At 41.9% G+C, this 20,125-nt stretch overlaps 2 protein-coding genes across 2 annotated transcripts; both read right to left on the reverse strand.

Annotated features, from left to right (window-relative positions):
- Positions 1-3,886: 3,886 nt before the first annotated feature.
- Positions 3,887-4,819, reverse strand: LOC147362585 (olfactory receptor 1f45-like). The gene has a single exon (XM_086325368.1). It carries the CDS (start codon positions 4,814-4,816, stop codon positions 3,887-3,889), a length of 930 nt encoding a protein of 309 aa, XP_086181494.1. The 5' UTR covers positions 4,817-4,819.
- An 8,057-nt stretch (positions 4,820-12,876) lies between these two features.
- LOC147362586 (olfactory receptor 1L6-like) lies at positions 12,877-13,806 on the reverse strand. Its single transcript, XM_086325369.1, has one exon. The coding sequence runs from the start codon at positions 13,804-13,806 to the stop codon at positions 12,877-12,879; it is 930 nt and encodes a 309-aa protein (XP_086181495.1).
- Between the last annotated feature and the right edge of the window lie 6,319 nt (positions 13,807-20,125).

The raw sequence follows: 20,125 nt of genomic DNA on the forward strand, positions 1-20,125 counted from the left end.
GGCTGCAGTCACCATCTGCAGTGATTTTGGAGCCCCCCAAAATAAAGTTTGACACTGTTTCCACTGTTTCCCCATCTATTTCCCATGAAGTGATGGGCCCAAATGCCATGATCTTAGTTTTCTGAATGTTGAGCTTTAAGCCAACTTTTTCACTCTCCACTTTCACTTTCATCAAGAGGCTTTTTAGTTCCTCTTCACTTTCTGCCATAAGGGTGGTGTCATCTGCATATCCGAGGTTATTGATATTTCTCCCGGCAAACTTGATTCCAGCTTGTGCTTCTTCCAGCCCAGCGTTTCTCATGATGTACTCTGCATATAAGTTAAATAAGCAGAGTGACAATATACAGCCTTGACGTACTCCTTTTCCTATTTGGAACCAGTCTGTTGTTCCATGTCCAGTTCTAACTGTTCCTTCCTGACCTTCATACAGGTTTCTCAAGCGGCAGGTCAGGTGGTCTGGTATTCCCATCTCTTTCCGAATTTTCCACAGTTTATTGTGATCCACACAGTCTAGAACTATTTAAATATTCTAGATACCATCCCTTTGTGCATTATATGTATTACAAATATTTTCTCTGTCTTTATGGTTTGTCTTTTCACTCTTGTTACAGTCTGTTTGCCAAATAAATATTTTAATTTTTAATTTACTGAATTCATCAGTTCTTTCCTTTTTTCTTAATGCTTTACTAGTATCTGATTTATGCTGTCCATTGTTCCCTTAGTTCAGGAAAGTATATTTCAGCATTTTCTTCTAAAATCCTTAGAATTTTTTTTTTTTACAGTTACTGCTTTAGTCACTCTGAAATAGATTTTTGTGTATTTTGTGAACTGAGTACTAAGGTGTCTATGTTTTACTTGTTTCTGCCTCAAGACACCTAATTAATAATTTGAATGTTAGACTCCTTTGAATTTCAATATTATCAAACCTATCAGGTGTAAATAAAATTCAGTTTTGTTTCTTCCATTAGAAAATATATATCTTTTATTTGTTTTTCTTATCCCATTGCACTGGATGTTTCAAGTACAATGTGGTATAGTTGCACCGAGTGTTGATATTTTGTCTTGTTCCTCATGTGGACAGGAAGGATTTAATGTATGATTATGACACATTATATGCTATATGTTTGAAAAAAGAACTCTTTTCATATTAAGAAAATTTGCTTCTATGTCTATTTGCTAGCCTGACTTTTTAATAAGCGTATGTTGGATTATATTCAAATTTTTCTTGCATCTCAAAAGTATTGCTTTCTTGAATCATATGATTTTTGTCCTTTTTTTTTGTCCTTTGTTTTGTAAAATAGTGACTTACTTTGGTTGACTTTTGAATGTTAAACCAACTCTGCATTCTGGGAAAACTCAACTTGGTAATGATAACATATTTTCTTCAGCTTATTGTACTTTTTTTTTTTTTTTTGCAATATTCTCATTAGCTTTCGGAGAAGGTAATGGCACCCCACTCCAGTACTCTTGCCTGGAAAATCCCATGGACGGAGGAGCCTGGTGGGCTGCAGTCCATGGGGTCACTAGGAGTCAGACACAACTGAGCGATTTCACTTTCCCTTTTCACTTTCATGCATTGGAGAAGGAAATGGCACCCACTCCAGTGTTCTTGCCTGGAGAATCCCAGGGACGGTGGAGCCTGGTGGGCTGCCGTCTCTGGGGTCACACAGAGTCGGACACGACTGAAGCGACTTAGCAGCAGCAGCAGCATTAGCTTTAGGTAACAAAGTTGTGCTAATGTCTAAAAAAGAATAGGTGAATGTTTCTTTATTTTTATTCTCTGATAGAGTTTTGCAAAGTAGAATTCTTGAAGTGTTTATAAAATTATTGCAACCACCTGGGCTTGAAATTTTCTTTGAAGAAGTTTTTGGCTACTGATTCAATTTCCTCATATGTCTTAGGTCTATTGAGGTTGTATATTTCTTACTAAATTGTTTTGATGAGTTGTTTATGATATTTTTCTTTAACATCAGCAGTATAATTGTGTGTTCAGTTCAGTTCACTCGCTAAGTTGTGTCCAACTCTTTATGACCCCATGGACCGCAGCACTCCAGGCCTCCTTGTCCATCACCAACTCCCGGAGTTTACTCAAACTCAAACTCATTGTGTGTTATTCCCACTTTAACAATATGATTTCATCCTAAACTAACGTATGGTTACATAAAAAATACTGTATTACACAAGAAAGTGAAAAAAGTTGAATATTTGCATGAATTCTGCAGAAGGCAGGATTTCAAATTTAACTGTAGTAAAAAGAGTTACAAAGAATATTTCTTGATTTGATAATAAAATAAAAGCTTCCTTACACTTAAAGGAATCACCAAGTTAAGGGACTTCCCTGGTGGTCCAGTGTTGAAGACTACGTGCTTCCGATGCAGGTGGCACAGGATTTATCCCTAGTCACAAGACTAAGATCCCACATGCTATTGCAGAATGGCCAAAAAAAAAAAAAAATCACAAAGTTAAGAGATAAAGAATGAACTACGAACAAGGTGATGAAGACAGGGATATAATGTCTTTAATATAAAAAGGCCCATACAAGTCAATAAAAAAATCCCAGAAGGTAATAGGTAGATGACATGAATAAACAATTAATAAGAGAATTTTAAAAATTGGTTAATGGATGCTGGAAAATAGTCCCCTTATTAATAAACAAAGAAATTAAAACCAGGGCAAGAAGATACCATTTCACTACTGTATTTTTACACTTAGGGGAAAATGTGAACATCAACATATGGAGTGGATAGAGACAAAAGAACATTCTTGTTTGACATTTTGGCAGCATGGATAAAAGAGCCCCCAAAATGTTACCCTTTGATGTTCTACTTTTGAAAATATTAAAATTACAGACTATGAACATAAGAATCATTTCTTTTCAGAGACTTCCGTTGCACTGATATTTGTAATAGTGAACACATAGAAATCTCCTAATCATCCAGCAATGGGGAAACATCCTTCCTTCTGTCATCTCAGAGAGCCAAATGTTCAGGAGGCATTAATGTGGAGACAACTTATGTTATGAAGTTAGGCAAAAACGCTATATAATTGTATGTCCAGTACTTTCTCAACACAGTAAAAAACAAAAAGCAATTTTAGGAGACAGGAGGGAAATGATGTGAAATATTATCAGTGGTTGTCTTTAAATGTATGAATAGTGAGTGTTTCTTTTTCTTCTTTTTCCTATTTGTATGTTTTACAAATTTCCTCTGAGTGTTTTTTTTTTTTTTTTTTTTACAGAAAAATGAACTAAGCCACAGCTTAAAAAGTAAAAAAGTCATGAATGTACTCCAGTAATTCATTATCACTCATGGTCACAGGCCAGTTCTAATCCCAGGTGTATGATTTTGGACCAGCCCCCACCTACCAGTGCCAGGTTTCTTCTAGAATTAGTTTCGCTTGCTTATTCCCAGCAAATAGTATGTCTTTTGGTTCAGCTTTCTGCCTGTGTAGCTAAATCCCTTTGAGTTGTTTCCAAAGATGGGTTCGGAAATGAACCCTGAAACTCAGACACTTGACCCTTCTAGATATTGTCAACATTTCTTGTAGTTGAACGGACAGGTTAGCTTCCTCTGAGAACCTGTATTCTGTCTGATGTCATCTTTTGATAATTTGAATCTGTGGTTTGAATCTGCTTGGTCACCTATATCCAGGAATCAAGTCACCTTGCAGGGATTGCTGGTTACTTCTCTTGCAGGCTTTAGCTCTGTCCTTGGTTAGTTGATGGTATTCCAGTCCCACCAAGTCAGGCATTCTCCATCTTTAAAATCTGCTTGTGATGCTGAGCACCATCCTGCCTTGAATCTGATTTTGTCAAACTTTTGCAAATGAAGACTCCAGGAATAAAACACATCACAGAGCCTGAGCTTCTAATCTGGGACAGGGCTTTTTACTGAGTAGAATATTTTCCCCAGCTGAAGAATCTCCACAAAGCTGCCTTCATGTGTCTGTTCCTCAGGCTGTAGATAAAGGGGTTCAGCATGGGGGTGACCATCGTGTACACCACAGATGCTGCCATCCCAGTGTCTGCTGAGTAGGAGGCTGAGGGCTGGAAATACACCAGAAAGAGTGTCCCATAGAAGAGAGTGACCACTGTTAGATGAGAGCCACAGGTAGAGAAGACTTTGTGTTTCCCCCCAGGAGATGGGATCCTGAGGACAGTGTAAACGATGTGGGCATATGACACTAAGACACAGGTGAGAGGAATCAGACCCGAAAGAACAGCTTCAGTTAGCATGGTGACCTGAAAGATGTGAGTGTTTGAGCAGGCAAGTTTGAGGAGTGGGGGTACATCACAGAAGTGTGGGATGGCATGGGAGGTGCAGAAGGAGAACTGAGACATGAGGAGACAGAGGGAGAAGGCCAGGAGGTGGGAGCTGAGCCAGGATGCAGCGAGCAGCAGCAGGCAGCGCTGGGGCCCCATGATGGTGGTGTAGTGGAGAGGAAGGCAGATGGCCACGTAGCGGTCATAGGCCATCACAACCAGCAGGAAGTCATCCAGCAGGGCCAATTCCATGAAGAAGAACATCTGCACGAGGCACCCAGTGTGGGAGATGGTGTAGTGCTGTGTGTGGATGTTGAGCAGCACCTTGGGGACGATGGTGCAGGAGAAGCAGGTGTCGGTGAAGGACAGGTTGGCCAGGAAGAAGTACATGGGGGTGTGGAGGCGGGGGTCAGAGCTGATGGCCAGGATAATGAGCAGGTTCCCCAGCACGGTGACCAGGTACACCGCCAGGAAGAGCCTGGACAGGAGAGTCTGCTGCTCTGGGTGCTGAGAGAAGCCCAGGAGCAGGAAGTCAGAGATGCTGGTTTCATTCATAATGCTTATTTAAAGGAGAAAAATGCAAGGAAAATATTGCTTCAAAAACTTATATCATTCAAAGCCTTTGTCTGTTTTCTGTGTTTTTTTCAAAGGTCACATAGATGTATAGGTGTCTCTTGCTGGTGGGCATGTAAACATGTCCAGATGTGAGAACTAAGCACAGTGATTGGGAGACTTGTTGGGAGACTCTGCATTTTAGTTGTATTGTAGGTTGTCCTGTAGACTTTCTGGTTGAGGGTTGAATAGGAGATTAGCTGGGAAGAAAATTGCCAGTCAGAATGGCTGAGATCCAAAAGTCTACAAATAATAAATGCTGGAGAGGGCGTGGAGAAAAGGGAACCCTCTTACACTGTTGGTGGGAATGCAAACTTGTACAGCCACTATGGAGAATAGTGTGGAGATTCCTTAAAATACTGGAAATAGAACTGCCCTATGATCCAGCAATCCCACTGCTGGGCATACACACTGAGGAAACCAGAAGGGAAAGAGAAACGTGTACCCCAATGTTCATCGCAGCACCGTTTATAATAGCCAGGACATGGAAGCAACCTGGATGTCCATCAGCAATTGAATGGATAAGAAAGCTGTGGTACATATACACAATGGCATATTATTCAGCCATTAAAAAGAATACATTTGAATCAGTTCTAATGAGGTGGATGAAACTGAAGCCTATTATACAGAGTGAAGTAAGCCAGAAAGAAAAACACCAATACAGTATACTAATGCATATATATGGAATTTAGAAAGATGGCAACAATAACCCTGTATATGAGACAGCAAAAGAGACACTGATGTATAGAATAGTCTTTTGGACTCTGTGGGAGAAGGAGAAGGTGGGATGATTTGGGAGAATGGCAATGAAACATGTATAATATCATATATGAAATGAATCACCAGTCCAGGTTCGATGCACGATACTGGATGCTTGGGGCTGGTGTACTGGGATGCCCCAGAGGGATGGTATGGGGAGGGAGGTGGGAGGGGGTTTCAAGATGGGGAACACGTGTATACCTGTGGCGGATTCATTTTGATATATGGCAAAACCAATACAATATTGTAAAGTTAAAAAATAAAATAAAATAAAAAAAGAAAATTCCCAAGTCTTAGTCCATGCCTATTTCAAATAGGAAAGCTATCAGTTTCACAGGCTTGTGAAATTTGAGTAAGATATCACGAAAGTGAAAGTGAAGTCGCTCAGTTGTGTCCGACTCTTTGCAACCCCATGGACTGTAGCACACCAAGCTCCTCTGTCCATGGGATTCTCCAGGCAAGAGTACTGGAGTGGGTTGCCATTTCCTTCTCCAGGGGATCTTCCCGACCCAGGGATCGAACCTGGGTCTCCGGCCTTGGAGCAGATGCTTTAACCTCTGAGTCACTAGAAAATTCTTAAGGATAGTTCTCTCTCTTTCTCTCTCTGTGTCTTGTATCTGTGTTTTGTTGAGGAGTAGAGAAGGGATACTAATTATATAGAAAGATCATAACTGTCACTTAGATATTCTTCATATGATGGGAATATCCTCTTTTCCTTTTGAAGATCCATCAAAGAAGCTAAAGTGGATGAAATTACTTTATAAGCTCAAAGGTATTTGACAAACAAGAGTTATCATCATCAGCATTGTCAACATCTTCAGTCCTTAGGAATGTTGGCTTTGATGTCCTATGGACTGGATGGACTTCTTTTCTGGCTGTGTAATCCTTTGCAAACTCCACATCCTATTTTCTTTTTGCTTCAATTTCCTCATCTGTAAATTATGTGCATACTTTGTATACTTATTGTAGCTCATCAATGAGATGACATATTCAAAGCAGTAGCACAGAATAGGTCTTCAATAAACTGTGATAATAGTTACTAATATTGCTAGAATCAGTAGTAGATAAAATGGAGCCTGGTGTCCTGATACACCAGAAAATATTAGAGGACATGCCTCCCCACTGTAAACCCTCACTGAATCTTATATTTTTGGGAATTATTTACTATCTGTCAGTCTCATTTTCTTCATCTATAAGATATGGACATAAACCGACCATACAGGACTGTTGAGAATATCAAAACCCTAGGATCACTTAAAGGTTTTCTCAGAACGTGTGATATAAAATACCACATATGCAGTGGTATTAAATACTATATATGGTATTAAAATACCACACATGCAGTGGAAACTACCAAATGCAGTTCCTGCATTTGGATGGTGTGGGAAGATGAGCACGCAAACAGGCAGTGGCAGCCAGGCCAATGTCATGCTCTTTGATGTGGTTATCCCTTCTGGGTCTGACACACCTTTATTTTCCACCAGCCCCCTTGTGAACTGTAATCTTGAACATGTTTTCTCAGTCTTTCTGGCCTCAATTTCTGTATCTGCGCAAGGAGGATAATTAACAATACTGTGGTCAGGACTGAATTAGATAAGGATTGCACTGAGCTAGAACAATGGTTCATATCAAATGATCCTCAAATACAGCTTCCTCTGATATTGTTTCCTCTTGATGGAGTTAACAAAAGGAGGATGCTTTCTGGGGCAACCAACTAGTCCTCTGTGTTTGTCCAGGACTTTCCTGCTTTCAAAATGAAACATCCCACTTCCAGGAAACTCCTTCAGTCCTGGGCAAGTTGAACTTGGTCGTGGTCTGTGAGAAGTTGGGCTTTGAAACCTGTAAAGTTTCATATATGGAATTGTACATGCTACTGTCAACAGTGTCATCATCACCTTGGGTGGCAATGGTCTGACCTAGGAGTCATAACAAAGCATCCACTGTGACATGTGCAGACCCAGGTTTGAGTCCCAGCTGTACCATCTTGGTGGAAAACATGTAACTTATAAGAACCCCAGGTGTGAAATGAGCCTAAATAAGCCTACTTCACGTCATTCCAGGACTGAAGTTAAGAAGATGGACTAAGGCTTCCTGAACTATCAGTGGGTGTGGGGATTGTTACTGTCTTTGGGTGGTGGCAAAGAATGATTCTGAAAGTCACTCAGGGTAGAGTGAGCTGTGAGTGAATTGTCCAGCATCATGTAGGGATCCTGAGCACTGTTATTACAGCTACAATGTCTTAGCCTCTGCCAGGGGCTTGGGGACCACTAATCTACAGTGACTTCAGGCTAGACTCTGTAGAGGGTCATGAATATTGAATCAAGACCCTCCTCATGATGGATAAGAGAGCCAGATTGTATTTGAGTGAAAGTTGCTCTGACTCTTTGCAACCCTATGGACTGTATCCTGCCAGCTCCTCTGTCCATGGAATTCTCCAGGCCAGAATACTGGAGTGGGTAGCTGTTCCCTTGTCCAGGGGATCTTCCCAACCCAGGGATCAAACCCAGGTCTCCCGCATTGCAGGCAGATTTTTTATCATCTGAATCACCAGGGAAGTATTTGGCTGAGAGTAAGGAAGGGGCTGGAGAAGGCAATTGCACCTCACTCCAGTACTCTTGCCTGGAAAATCCCATGGATGGAGGAGCCTGGTAGGCTGCAGTCTATGAGGTGGCTAGGAGTCGGACACGACTGAGCGACTTTACTTTCACTTTTCACTTTTATGCATTGGAGAAGAAAATGGCAACCCACTCCAGTGTTTTTGCCTGGAGAATCCCAGGGATGGGGGAGCCTGGTGGGCTGCCGTCTATGGGGTCACACAGAGTCGGACACGACTGAAGCGACTTAGCAGCAGCAGCAAGGAAGGGGCAATAAGGAATAGGGGAGGAAATGTGTGTGTGTGTGTGTGTGTGTGTGTGTGTGTGTGTGTGTGTGTGTGTTTGTGTTGACCAATGTCTCCCACCTCTACCACTCAGGTCTTACCTGGAAATTGCGACCATCCTCAGATCTCATCACCATCACCAGGCGTTTTGTCTGCCTCACTTGTTTGGTTTGCCTACTTGTCTTCTCCTAAAGAGGACTGGCTAGAACCTCAGTTTGCTTCCTTCCCTGTAACAGCAGCACAGACTAAAGACCCAGGGCTGGAGCAGTCTGTCCTCAGGCACAGGGGCTAGGCGGAGCTGTGGGCTTTTCATATGGAGTATCTCCTGGGACTCACTCCCTGATCTCTTAGTTAGAGACAAGATGGGGCAAAAGTCCAGCCTCTCAGCTGTCCCCTTGGGGCCCTGGAGACCTGAGTCTTGGCAGTGTCAGACTGACCAGGCCTGGGAATCTGGATAGCACTCTACCTGATGCCCTTCCCCTGGCACAGGAGGGAGAGGACTGCATCACCCCGAACCCTAACCTACCGTGGAGTTCACACGCTGTAACCCAAATCCTTATAAAGAACACCTATCATGTCCCAGAAAATAAACAGTAACAAATGAAACTGAAGAGATTTGATGAAGTGTGGGCCACACAATCATAGTCTTCAAATTTCTACAGTTCAATACATAGAACAGTTGTTCCCTGTGACTCAAAGGGTAGAGATGAAGCTCATTTGTAAAAATCTGCTAAATAATAGAGACACTTCTGTATACAGAATTTTCTTTATATTTTTTAAATTGTGAAATACATCATATATGAAAAAGAGTTTATAAACTATATAGGAATAGTTTTCTTATAGTTTTGCTATGCTACAGTAGAAAATGGCAACCTGCTCCAGTGTCCTTGACTGGAAAATTCCAGGGACAGAGGAGCTTGGTGGGCTACAGTCCATGGGATGGCAAAGAGTCAGACGGTACTGAGCGTACACACACAAACACACACACACATAGCTACAACTCTGCACATATGCATGAATTGCGTATTGTTTCCCTATTTTTGTCTTTCGCATGACTGGAATCATTTTGCTTCTTTCACTTTCTTTCTGAACTGTTTATATTAGTACTTTCTCATTTATATTAGTGCTTGTAGCTATACGTCATATTTTTTTAAATTGAAGTACAGTTGATTTATAATGTTGTGTTAAATTCTGCTGTACAGCAAAGTGATTCAGTTGAATTTTAGGACTGCAGCTAAGGGAATGTGGACTCTAATTATATTCTGTGATTGTACTGTATTATCCATTCTGATCTTTTTTTTTTTTTGGCTGCACCATGAGACATGTGGAATCTTAGTTACCAGACCAGGGATCAAACATGTGCCTCCTGCAGTGGGAGCATGGAGTCTTAACCAGTGGACACCAGGGAATCCCTCCATTCTAATCTTAATGGACATTTGAGTTTGTTACAGGTTTTGGCATTTTCCGCCCAAAGATTCTTCATCTCAAGTAGAACTCCTCTTTTTATCATTAAAAAATGAGAAAAAAAAATGACATTTTCCATTGTTCACTTTTTCTTAAAAACATTTCTGCAGGGAAACTTTCAGACCACCGTCCTCTAAAGAGAACAACTCCACAATAACAATCATCTATCATTCCTTTGTTCTACTACTGATATTTTAGTGACAGCCTAACCTTTATTATTTTAGCAGAAAATACTAGAGAACTGGAATTTTCCTCCTTTTGTATTAAGTTGTTAGATTGTTTCATAGGTGAGACAGGAAAAGCACAATAAATGAGGTCAGAACATCAATTTATTCCATTTGGAATGTCTGCACTCATGAATTCTTGTACAATCTCCTGGTGTGCCTGTTCAACTTTCCATAGGGTATCTACCAACAAATAGAATTGTTTGCAAGGTATTGGTTAATGCTTTAGTTTGGGTCTTCTGAGAAGCAGATGCCAAGGTACGATATGGTGTGCGAGATATTTGTCGAGGAGGTGGCAGGAGAAATCAGAGAGAGCTTTCAAGCCTTGAGACCTGTGGAAGAAAAGAGAGAAGAAAAAAATATGACCCACCTCCCAGAATATTGGAAATAAAATCAAAAATAAACAAATGGGACCTAATTAACCTTAAAAGCTTCTGCACATCAAAGGAAACTATTAGCAAGGTGAAAAGACAGCCTTCAGAATGGGAGAAAATAATAGCAAATGAAGCAACTGACAAACAACTAATCTCAAAAATATACAAGCAACTCCTACAGCTCAACTCCAGAAAAATAAACGACCCAATCAAAAAATGGGCCAAAGAACTAAATAGACATTTCTCCAAAGAAGACATACAGATGGCTAACAAACACATGAAAAGATGCTCAACATCACTCATTATCAGAGAAATGCAAATCAAAACCACTATGAGGTACCATTTCACACCAGTCAGAATGGCTGCGATCCAAAAGTCTACAAATAATAAATGCTGGAGAGGGTGTGGAGAAAAGGGAACCCTCTTACACTGTTGGTGGGAATGCAAACTAGTACAGCCACTATGGAGAACAGTGTGGAGATTCCTTAAAAAACTGGAAATAGAACTGCCTTATGATCCAGCAATCCCATTGCTGGGCATACACACTGAGGAAACCAGAAGGGAAAGAGACACGTGTACCCCAATGTTCATCACAGCACTGTTTATAATAGCCAGGACATGGAAGCAACCTAGATGTCCATCAGCAGATGAATGGATAAGAAAGCTGTGGTACATACACACAATGGAGTATTACTCAGCCATTAAAAAGAATACATTTGAATCAGTTCTAATGAGGTGGATGAAACTGGAGCCTATTATACAGAGTGAAGTAGGCCAGAAGGAAAAACATAAATACAGTATACTAACCCATATATATGGAATTTAGAAAGATGGTAACAAAACCTGTGTACGAGACAGCAAAAGAGACACTGATGTATAGAACAGTCTTATGGACTCTGTGGGAGAGGGAGTGGGTGGGAAGATTTGGGAGAATGGCATTGAAACATGTAAAATAACATGTATGAAACGAGATGCCAGTCCAGGTTCGATGCACGATACTGGATGCTTGGGGCTAGTGCACTGGGACGACCCAGAGGGATGGTATGGGGAGGGAGGAGGGAGGAGGGTTCAGGATGGGGAACACATGTATACCTGTGGCGGATTCATTTTGATATTTGGTAAAACTAATACAATTATGTAAAGTTTAAAAATAAAATTAAATTAAATTAAAAAAAAAAGAAAAAAGGATGGGATAGGAAGAGTCTCAGACTGCAGCAAAACGCCAAGAAAGTTTTGACTAGGCCAATGCAGGGTTGAGTGGTGGGGAAGGTGTCCCAGAATCAAAATTATCCAGCAGAAGAGTCCTGTAATTCTCTGGAGATAAGCCTGCCTTGGTACCCCGGCATGCTTAATCATTGGCTAGGAGAAGCCTGTATAAGCATGGCTTGTGCTGTTTACTGGAAAAAGGAAGAAGCACAACCCAAAAGTTGAGAATTATGTTTAATTGGGCAGAAATGTGTATGTGTGCGTTCAGTTGCTCAGTTGTGTCCTATTCTTTGCGACCCTGTGGACTGTAACCCCCCAGGCTCCTCTGCCTGTGGAATTTTCTGGACAAGATCCTGGAGTGGGTTGCCATTTCCTTCTCCAGGAGATTTTCCTGACCTAGGGGTTGACCCGCATCTCTTGCATCTCCTATATTGGCAGGTGGATTCTTCACCACTAGCTAGGATACTGAGAACTTAAGCCTGGGAGGCATCCTCTTAGGTAGCTCTGAGGGACTGTTTCAAAGAGATAAGGGAAGATTTGTGAGTTGACCTGTGTAACTAACATTTAAAACACCTGACTCAGGAAGTTTCTCCTTGCTTTCCATCAGGACACGTATTGCCCAGTCCTGGTCATGTATGTGTCACACAAGAGCCCGAGACTGTGAAAGAAAAAGAAGGAAACTATGTGCAGTGCAGTAAGTCATCAATACTCATGTCTTACTTGTTTTTACCAAAGTATAATAACCTCGTATTGCAGGTGTCTCCTTTCCCTTACTGAGCTGTGATTAATTTTGAAGACAGGAGCTACCACTGATATATCCTCGCAATATTTTCATATTTTGCCATTTTGCAACTGAATAAAATTCCTAGCACAGAGCAGGTGTTTCATAAATTCTTTTTTAAAAAGATTTATTTATTTATATTTGGCTGCACCAGGTCTTAGTTGTGGCATGTGGGGTCTAGTTCTCTGACCAGGGATCGAACCTGGGTCCCCTGCTTTGGGAGTTCAGAGTCTTGGCCACTGGACCACCAGGGAAGTCCCTGTTTCATAAGTTCGCGTTGAATGAATGAATGCTGAGGTGTACCTCTAGAAGTTATGCTAGTTGGTCTTCCTCATCAGTTTTTTCATAGCCTGTTTCATGTCTTTGTTCCTAAGGCTATAGATAAAAGGGTTCATCATGGGGATAATTACTGTATAGATGACAGTGATCACACGGTCCTTCATCACTGAGTAGGTGGATGAGGGGCGGATGTACACAGATATTACAGTTCCATAGAATAGTGCCACAACCGTGAGGTGGGACCCACAGGTGGAGAAGACCTTGTACCTGCCTCTCCCAGAAGGGACTCTCAGAACAGCACGGGTGATATAGACATAAGAGACAGTAATGAAGATGAAGGGACTCATGATCACAAAGGAGCCCTCTGTGAAGGCCAAGAGCTCATTGAGAGAGGTGTCAGAGCAGGAGAGCATCAGCAGAGGCTGGACATCACAGAAGAAGTGGTGGATGACGTTGGGCCCACAGAAGGAGAGGCGGGCCATAAGGATGGTGTGGGTGAGGGAGTGGAGGTGGGATACCAGCCAGGATGCTGTCACGAGCTGGAGGCAGCATCTGAGGTTCATGGTGGTGGTGTAACGTAGTGGGTGGCAGATGGCCACGTAGCGGTCCAAGGCCATGGCAGCCAGGAGGAAGCTGTCAGTGATCCCAAAGGCCACAAAAAAATACATCTGGGCCAGACACTGGGCGAAGAGGATGGCCTTTCTCTGAGTCAGCACGTTCAGTAACATTTGTGGCACGATGACAGTTGTAAAGCAGATGTCTACCAGGGACAATTTGGAGAGGAAGAAGTACATGGCGGTGTGGAGGTGGGCATCCCCCCGGATGGCTGCAATGATGACTGAGTTGCCTCCCACATTGACCAGGTACATGGCCAGGAAGCTGGCAAAGAGCCACACCTGCTGTTTGGGGTCACTGGTCAGTCCCAGAAGGAGGAATTCAGTGATGTGGCTCTGGTTTCCCCTCATCATTGATCTCCTGCAAATAAAAAATATAAAGGACTATTAGGTGTGTGTTGTGTGGCTTGGGGTCTTCAGTCTGCTAGAGGAGATATTGCATAATTTATTCCAGCTTGTGCAACCCATGAAGGGAATTATTCATGTAGACCATCATATATTCTATGATATAACTTCATATGGTTGGTCTTCGCATACCTTGATTTCAATTCCAACTTTGTGTCTGACTCATCTTGAACAGGATGCTTCAATTCCTGTTCCTTGTCCAAAAGATAAAACTTGTAATATCCATCTCCTTTGGTTAAATGGTAAAGGTCTAAAAAAAGTGTTCAGAAAGGATAAGTTTGCTTGATTTCCCAAGCTGTATCTAAGATATCGTTTTGCTGTGTCTGGCCTCAGTTATTAATCAGTATGCTAATCTTCAGCTGCCTCCTGGCCAGATGATTCTGGTGATGGACACCCGGTTCCATCAGCGTGGGGATCTGTCAGGGTGAATGGCAAATTGGAGAAATGTTTCTGGCAGAGGGAGCCTATTTAACCAACATTAAATTTGGTGATTTATGCAGGTGGATGGACATCAAAGAAGAAATAGAGGAACTAAGAGGCAAGTGCTCTTATAGGCAAGAAGCATCGATAGGGTGGTAGTGTGGGCCACGGAAATGTGAGAAGATGCAGCATTCTGGCAAAAAGCAGTGACCTTATTAGGAAGATGCTGAGCCTCAGGAATAGGTCATTTCTGTCCCCCAAAGGCAAGAACAGGGGACACTGAGCCAAGGCTCCAGTCTGGCAGGAACTGATGCCCTAGTCATCTATCTACCAAGTTGGAACTCAGTTAAAAGGGAGCAAGTCCAGAACTGATTGGAACATAGAGTTTGAAGCAGCCAGCAGCCATCTGGGTCGATACTGGGAACACTGAGTTACAGAACACACACTCCCTGTGTCCACCCTTTCTAGGGACAGGATTATCTTCAGAGAACACAGCAGAAAGGAAAGCCTACAAGTGGTGGTCAAATACTCCCAGAAAAGAGAGGACAGAGTTAGAGATGCAGATTTTGAGTTAGAGGAAGTCCACATCCTGTGGGCTTCCCAGGCGGTGCTAGTGGTAAGAAACCTGCCTGTCAAGGCAGGTAAAAGGCGTGGGTTTGATCCTTGGTTTGGGAAAATCCCCTGAAGTAGGGCATGGCAACCCACTCCAGTATTCTTGCCTGGAGAATCCCCATAGCCAGAGGAGCCTGACCGGCTACAGTCCATGGGGTCACAAAGAGTCGGACATGACTGAGGCGATTTAGTATGCATGCATGGCACATCCTGTATGCCTTGTGTCCTCAGAATCTTTCTGATCCTTTTGAAGGGTCAAAAGCAAACAGAAGTACTAATGATACATTTTTGATGCTTAGTGATCTTGAATGAAAGTCCCTGCCCTGCTTAGGAGAACTCAGACTTTTAGTTTCTCCTTTAGTACACTAACACATAGGTGCATACAGTAGCATTGTTTTCTGAAGCATTTCCTTTCTCTCTGAGATACTTAGTGCTTGGTCCAAACTGAAAGGAACCACGAGGACAGGGACACCACCTGGAGAGTTTTATGATGAAAGCACTACCAAGGCAGGGTTCAAGTCTGTTGCACTCCCCATTGTTTTAAGTGACTTGCATAGGACTTGGCTAATGGTAGCTGCATAATGAATCCTGACAGGTTGAACCAGATACATCACCCTTGATCACCCCTTGCAGGATTGTGGGTTTTACACTAGCAACTTGGAGACTAGTCTCCAGGGATCAGTAGAGTCGATGGGAAAATTTGGTGATTTGGGAATTGGTTCTGGTTCAGATACTTGCTACTTCCCCTGGGAATATTTCTATGTTTCCATCTATTTTCTCACCTGAAAAATGGGAAAAATAAAATATCATTTCTATAAGTTTATTATTCAGTTCAAATAAGATGGCTTATTTGATAGTGGCGAGGTTGTACAACATTATAAATGTATTGAATACCACTAAACTGCACACTTAAAAAGGGTTAAAATGGCCATTTAATGCTACATATATCTTACCATAATAAAAAAGAATATATTGTTACCAAAAAAAAAATGGCATATTTGAAAAGTGTTTGAGATCTACACTCAAGTCCCATGGGCAGAAGAGCCTGGTGAACTATAGTCCATGGGGTTGCAAAGAGTCAGACATTACTGAGTGAAATCTACAAGTTTCTATGCAAATATTATTTATACTACTATTAATATTTCTTTCTAGTATTCTGTACCAAAGTGGGTACAGCTAAAAAATAGTAGATGCAGTCTAGAGGGAGCCAGGCAGAAGGTAAGGGGGCTAGTGTGTTTAGGGGGAGGAGACTGAAGTGGTCATTGGAAGGCAGATAAGTACTAAGGAGGTGAGGAAAGAACAACAGAGTGCATACCTAGGACTAAATTGGTCTTTCCAGGGAAACAAGGTATTAACTAATTGAAAAAATAGAAATGGTAATCAAAACCATTTTCCTCTCAAAAAACCTCAGTCCCAAATGGTTTTAAGGTAAATTATACCAAAGTTTCAAGAACATTTCATGATAAGTAATCCTGCTCCTACATGGATATCCTGGAGAAATTTCCATCCAGGCAGGTAAAAGCTTATGGATGAAGATATTCTTGTACACTCATTCATGGTCATGGGGAGCTTGTGGCAATCTGGGTGTCCATCACTGGGATGGCAAATGTGACAGAAGAGTACTGAGGGGTACAATGCACCTGTTTATTTATTTATTTAATTTTATTTATTGGCCAGGCCACGGGGTATGTGGGATCTTAGCTCCCCCATCAGGGATCAAACCTGTGTCCCCTGCATTGAAAGATGAAGTCTTAACCACTGTACCACTAAGGAAGTCCCCAGTGCAGCTGTTTAGAAGCAACTGATGAGAAGTATTGATAGCAACACTGGTATATTTTGAAAACATAATCTGAGTGAAAAAGTAAGACAATAAATGAGATCTATAACACAAAATGGTTTATATACATTAAAAATGCAACACTGTGATACTCATTTCATAGTGTATATCAAAATATCACATGATATAGCTTAAAATATTTCAAAATGCAACAAATCAGAACGTCTGTCTATACACAGAGTTAAACATTAAACATGTCACCATGGATGAGGGCAGGGGGAGTGGGGTGTTGGTATATAAATTCATGTGTGATTGAGGAAGCAAATAAAATAAGAAAGGGGCCCAGTGTTGGCAATATGAACTGAGGTGTGTGGTTAATTTACTCCTTTGCATCTGAACTCTATGAATACTGTATCATAGGAAAAGAATACTGTATCAAGTCTTAACTTGAACTCAGGGAACTTCTCTTCCTTCTACTTCTTGGAGCATGAACCCATCAGGAACACAGATGCCAGGTTATCCAGCTGCAGCATTTCTGGTAAACAGTGCCCACCGCCTCCTAAACTGTGTCCCTTGATCCTTTGTAAACAAAACTGGATTACGTCTATGTCTTGGATTGAAATGCCAGAGCCAAGGATTCTACTAAGCCTGGCAGTACCAGCATCCTCTGTTAGCTGACTTTACTCTTTGCTAGTGATGTTAGTTATGCTTTTCCTTCATGGTTTGCTTCACCAATTCATAATTCACTCAGCACATTTTCACTGCATGCCAACCACGGAGCTCAGAAGAACCACTATGTCCATTCTGATGTTTGAAAATAGCAACATGTCCCCAGGCTTATTCTCTGGGTGAAATTTTCCCCAGTCTCTTCCAAACCTTACCCAGGAGAACTTGGCATCATTCCACTGTCTATAGTCACCTTTTTGAACTACTGGTTGGCATGGCTGAAGCTCCCTATGTGATGGCCAAGTATTTCCTTTTAGACTGTAAATTTCTGGGGGATATTTGTAAAATTTTAGGTTGCTGATGATGAAAATGATCTTAAGAAGTTATTCAGTTCATAGGTTTCTGAACTGTGCTTTCATGGGGGACTCAGAGACCACACCAGGAGGGGCTGAGAAGCTGAATGGAATTCTGAATGGGAGAGACTCTAGGTCTCTTCCTCTTTCACTGGAGAAATTCTTCTATCTAGTGTTTTACACACTGCATTACTTCAAGAAATATTAGGAAGACGTATTTGAAAATAACATACTCGCTTTATGTAGGCAGAACTTGAGGCTCAGAAAGAAGTGATTCACCCAATACCTCAATCCTGGGTTCAAGCCTTGGGTCAGGAAGATCCTCTGGAGAAGGGCATGGAAACCCACTCCAGTATTCTTGCCTGGAGAATCCCATGGGCAGAGGAACCTGGTGGGCTACAGTTCATGGGGTCACAAAGTCAGACATGACTGAAAGACTAACACTGCTCAATATCCCTTTACTAGTGTCATGGGTCAACTTATGGCCCATGCTATTCTGAAGATGCTCAGAGGCCATAGCATCTGGAGTCTTCCTCAGTAGCCCTCGTTTTGGGGACAACCAGGGGCTAGGTTGGGTCAACAGTAGCTGGGTTCTATGTGACAGCATCAGGGCAGTTACATCTATCCCATCTTAAGTACAGAGCTTCTTTCCTTGGGGTCTTACCCACCAAGAACAAATCCTTCTTGTGTGTATATAAATGGGGAAGGAGAAACAGAGAAGTGTGGAGAACATTGGACCTGGTTTGTGGTCTCGGCCATGCTGAGCCTCATGTTATGTCCTTGTAAAAAGAGGGTGTTTTGCAAGATGATCTCTCAGTTTCTAATACATAAGAATTTGTAGGATTTAGGCATAATGATGAGGTTCAATATAATGGCTACTTACTCAGAAAAGGGATGATGATCTTGGGTGTGGCCATTAACGAGTCCAGGCATTTTCTCTTCAGTCTCATTGGCCTTGGTGATTAGGGGAGGAAGACGGAGGTATGGAGGTCAGTAGAGCTCCCATATCAAGTGAGGAAAGAAAATTTCCAGGCTTCAGGCGGGAGCTGATGGGACTCACTAGACCCTGAGAATTGTTGTGAGTGTAGTTGTCATCTCAGACACCTCTCTCTCTCCCTTTAGAGAAGTAATCTTTCAATGTAGCCCCAGGCATCTGGGACCCAAGGCTGTCTCCCCTCCTTAGCTACCACCACTGGCCTCTGAAGATTTACTCCAATGATGAGTAAGAGTGGGGACCCAAAAGGAGGTGATTGTCCTCTACATGACTTCACCCCAAGGAGACACACAGTCATTCCATCTAGCAATCTACCACCCCCAGGGAGCTCATTAAGAAGGAAGGCTTGGGAGAAGAGTAAAGACTATGGAAACTTAGGATTCTGGGGTGACAAGTTTCTTCAAATCTTTGATAATTAATGGCTTATTATTATTATGACTTTAAGGGTGTGGAGGTAGATAACTAGAGAAGGCTTGGACCTGGGGCCATCCCTGGGATGGAGGAATGATGTGTGGTACCATAGAAAGGATCTTGAGAGTGCAGATTCCTGGGCTTTCATCAGCCAATTAGTTGTGATTTGGGGCAAACTCTTAGCCTCTCTGAATTTTAGGTTCGTTATTTATGGGTTTTTTAGTACTTGTGTACCAGAGAGCATTGACTGGAGAATTACATAAGCTCAAGAATGAGAATATATTCACATAGTAATAACCACGTATTGAACAATTATGTGGCATTTTATATACAGCTCTTCAAGTGCAGTACCCTTGTTTTAACAAATGAGGGAAATGAGACTCAATCTCACCAGATAATTTGCCCAAAGTCACATAGGTTGGAAGTACTGCAGCTAAGTTCAAATTCAAGGGTGTTGCTCCTAAATTCCACACTTCCTCTACTTTGTCATGCAGAAACTACACCTGAGAATGTCTGTGATGACTCCCTCACCGTTGTGAAGTGGTATCCCATTATAGTTTTGATTTGCATTTCTCTAGTAATTAGTGACATTGAGCATCTTCATGTGTCTATATGTGTTGGCCATCTATATGTCTTCGTTGAAGAAAGGTCTATTTAGGAATTCTGCCCATTTTTTTATTGAGTTGTTTTGTTGTTGTTGTTACTATTGTTGAGTTGTATGAAATGTTTGTATATTTTGGAAATTAAGCCCTTGTCAATCACATCATTGGCATTTTCTCCCAGTCCATAGGTTGTCTTTCATTTTGTTTATGGCAACTGGGAGAAAATACCAAAGTAACTGGGAGAAAATGCCAAAGATGTGACTGACAAGGGCTTAATTTTTGTGAGAGGGCCTCCTGGGTGGTGCTAGTGGTAAAGAATATGCCTGCCAAAGCAGGAGACATAAGAGATGCTGGTTTGATCCCTGGGTCAGGAAGATCCCCTGGAGAAGGAAATGGCAGCCCACTCCAGTATTCTTGCCTGGAGACTTCCATG

The sequence above is a fragment of the Bos grunniens genome, chromosome 11, assembly GCF_055505025.1.
Source record: "Bos grunniens cultivar Pamir isolate PY7600 chromosome 11, Bosgru_T2T1.0, whole genome shotgun sequence".
Classification (NCBI taxonomy): domain Eukaryota; kingdom Metazoa; phylum Chordata; class Mammalia; order Artiodactyla; family Bovidae; genus Bos; species Bos grunniens.